This window comes from Pteropus medius, unplaced genomic scaffold (genome assembly GCF_902729225.1).
Source record: "Pteropus medius unplaced genomic scaffold, Ma_sr-lr_union100, whole genome shotgun sequence".
Lineage (NCBI taxonomy): Eukaryota > Metazoa > Chordata > Mammalia > Chiroptera > Pteropodidae > Pteropus > Pteropus medius.
The window spans coordinates 661,700-664,246 of NW_024352784.1; the positions used below are offsets into that span (position 1 = coordinate 661,700).

Sequence of the window (2,547 nt, forward strand, 5' to 3'; positions counted from 1 at the left end):
TTTACTAAACATGGTACCTACCACACTGGAGTGGTCTGCCTTCTTCTTTTGTCTCTCATTGCCTTCTGTATACAGAAGCTAGTTTAGGAACCAACCTTTACTTTAGAAATTTTGAGTTTAAGGTGAGCAGAGAAATAGAGTAATACATGGAAGGTATTACATATTAGGGAGTGAGTTTTTTTGTAGGATTTAAAAATATGAGATAGTAAATAAAGACTAATGAAACAATTAAATGCAATTTGATGAGCATAATTAACTGGATGGGGGAGACAATATGTATACTTTTATGTTGGATGGAGAGCGATAACAATAAACATTCAGTTTACTTTATATTCCTTCTATAATTGGCTTCACTAGTGAGACATTAATATAAAAGTATTATTTCCTTCAGTCTCTCACTTGTTTATTAATTTAGAAGAATCTTAAATATTAGAAAGACATTTAATTTTATTTGTTAGATTCACATTGGAGATAAGATGAAACAAGTCAATTTTGATCACTTCCATGCAGTTTTATGCTGTTTCTTACATTTCATTAAGAGAACTATCTACCTCACTTGCCAGATTTTGTGCTTTCAAAGACTCTCTTGAAAGAAACTGGGAATCAAATCAGTCTGTAGTAAAATAATGTGTGTGGCCTGATTAGGAGAGAACTATTCAGCCTAATAATAAGATTCTCTAAGATGCCCAGAGATTTAAAATTCATTATGTTAATCACTTCATAGGATTCTTGCTAACTTCTCTTTCAGGAAGAAGTTATTGAAAAAATGGTGTTTTTGTAGTGATTAAAAACATACAGTACATATTTTCCAGGGGAGAGTAACAACTGGCTCTCGGTCTGGAAATTATAATTACTGTTAGGAAACAAGATTATCTCCTTCCACTTTATGTATTTTTAAATGAATATGGGTTAAGTTTTGTTCAAGGAAACATGGGTTAACTATTAGACTAAATTTTCACAGGAGCAATGAAACCAAAAAATTCATTAAAAAGTTGATGGGCAGACCAGGGATGCCCAGATTCTTGAGACATAGATTTAGAAATGCACCATTGAACATGCTCCATTTCTTTAGTTAAAATAGTACTTTCCTAGAGATTTTATCAGATCCTTCCTAAACAAGAGCTCTTCTTTCTTCTGGAAAATATTCTTTTCATATGCTATGGGATTTGGTATTCTTAGAACCTGAAAGGATTCTTATGACATTGTCTCGTATCTGCTTGGTTTTCACACCATAGACTATAGGGTTCATAGTCGGAGGTAGGAGCAGATAAATATTGGCCACAATGATATGGCAAGATGGAGGGATTGTGTAGCCTCCAAAGCGGTGGGAAAAGAAGGAGAAGAAAGCTGGGCTGTAGGAGAAAACAATGGCACAGATGTGGGCAGTGCAGGTGCTGAAGGCCTTCTGCCGAGCATCTGCCGAGGAGAGGCTGACCACTGCCCGAAGAATCATGGTGTAGGAGACTGTGATGCACAGGATGTCAAAGCCTCCAATGAGGAGGGCAACCATCAGACCATAGATGGCATTGGCCTTGATATTTCCACAAGATAACTTGGCTACAGACATGTGGTCACAGTAGGTATGGTGTATTATATTGCCTCTGCAATAGGGAAGGCGCTTGGTGAGAAAAGTGAAGGGAATGATGAGCAACACCCCTCTCAGGAAAGTAGCAAACCCAACCTTTGCAATGATGGGATTGGTGAGGATAGTTGAGTAACGCAGAGGGTAGCAGATGGCCACATAGCGGTCGAGGGCCATCAGCATAAGAACCCCAGATTCCATTCCTGTGAAGGTATGGATGAAGAACATCTGAACTAAGCATTCTTCAAAGCCAATTTCCTTGAGATGAAACCAGAAGATGCAGAGAGCTTTAGGGATTGTACTAGAGCACATGACAAGGTCAGTTAGGGAAAGCATGGCCAAGAAGTAGTACATGGGCCTGTGCAGAGAGTCCTCAAAATGAATGAGGTAGAGGAGTCCACAATTTCCTACCATAGCCACAACATACATGGAGCAGAATGGGAAGGAAATCCACATGTGCATGCCCTCCAGTCCTGGTATCCCATTAAGAATAAATGAGGCCGGGTTCAGTTCTGTTTTATTCAATATTAGCATGATTAGTTAGGTTTTATGTGGGTTTTTCTAGAGTAAGAAAAAGAGAAGAGAAAATATAGTTTATGGTTAGTGTCTCCCTTCATCCTCACATTTAAAAAGTTTGTAGTCCATTTTAATAATCAAACAACCATATTTTCTAGGGGCCATGGAGTAACTTTTTTGTTTATTTGTTGCTTATTTATTAATTCATCTGTTCATTCAACAAGTTCATTTTGAGTAATTCAAGTTCTCATCACAGACAATGATTTTACTGCAATCTAAAGAAGAGATTCTCATCCTCATAGACATATTAAAGTGCAACTCTGTTATGACTTCTCTAAAAGAAATTCTTTTAGAATGCTTTTTTAACTGTTAATAACTATATGCATCTCTCTATTGATGTGACCTTAAAGAAGTTTTCTTTGATCACCTCATCAATGACTCAACAGATA

General features: G+C 37.1%; 1 protein-coding gene across 1 annotated transcript; it reads right to left on the reverse strand.

The window, feature by feature from the left end:
* Positions 1 to 1,132: 1,132 nt before the first annotated feature.
* Positions 1,133 to 2,122, reverse strand: LOC120590113 (olfactory receptor 52N4). The gene has a single exon (XM_039847750.1). It carries the CDS (start codon positions 2,114 to 2,116, stop codon positions 1,151 to 1,153), a length of 966 nt encoding a protein of 321 aa, XP_039703684.1. The 5' UTR covers positions 2,117 to 2,122; the 3' UTR covers positions 1,133 to 1,150.
* Positions 2,123 to 2,547: the final 425 nt, after the last annotated feature.

Coding starts and splice junctions, on each gene's coding strand:
- LOC120590113 (XM_039847750.1), bottom strand. CDS start 2,116: ATGCTAATATTGAATAAAACAGAACTGAACCCGGCCTCATTTATTCTT.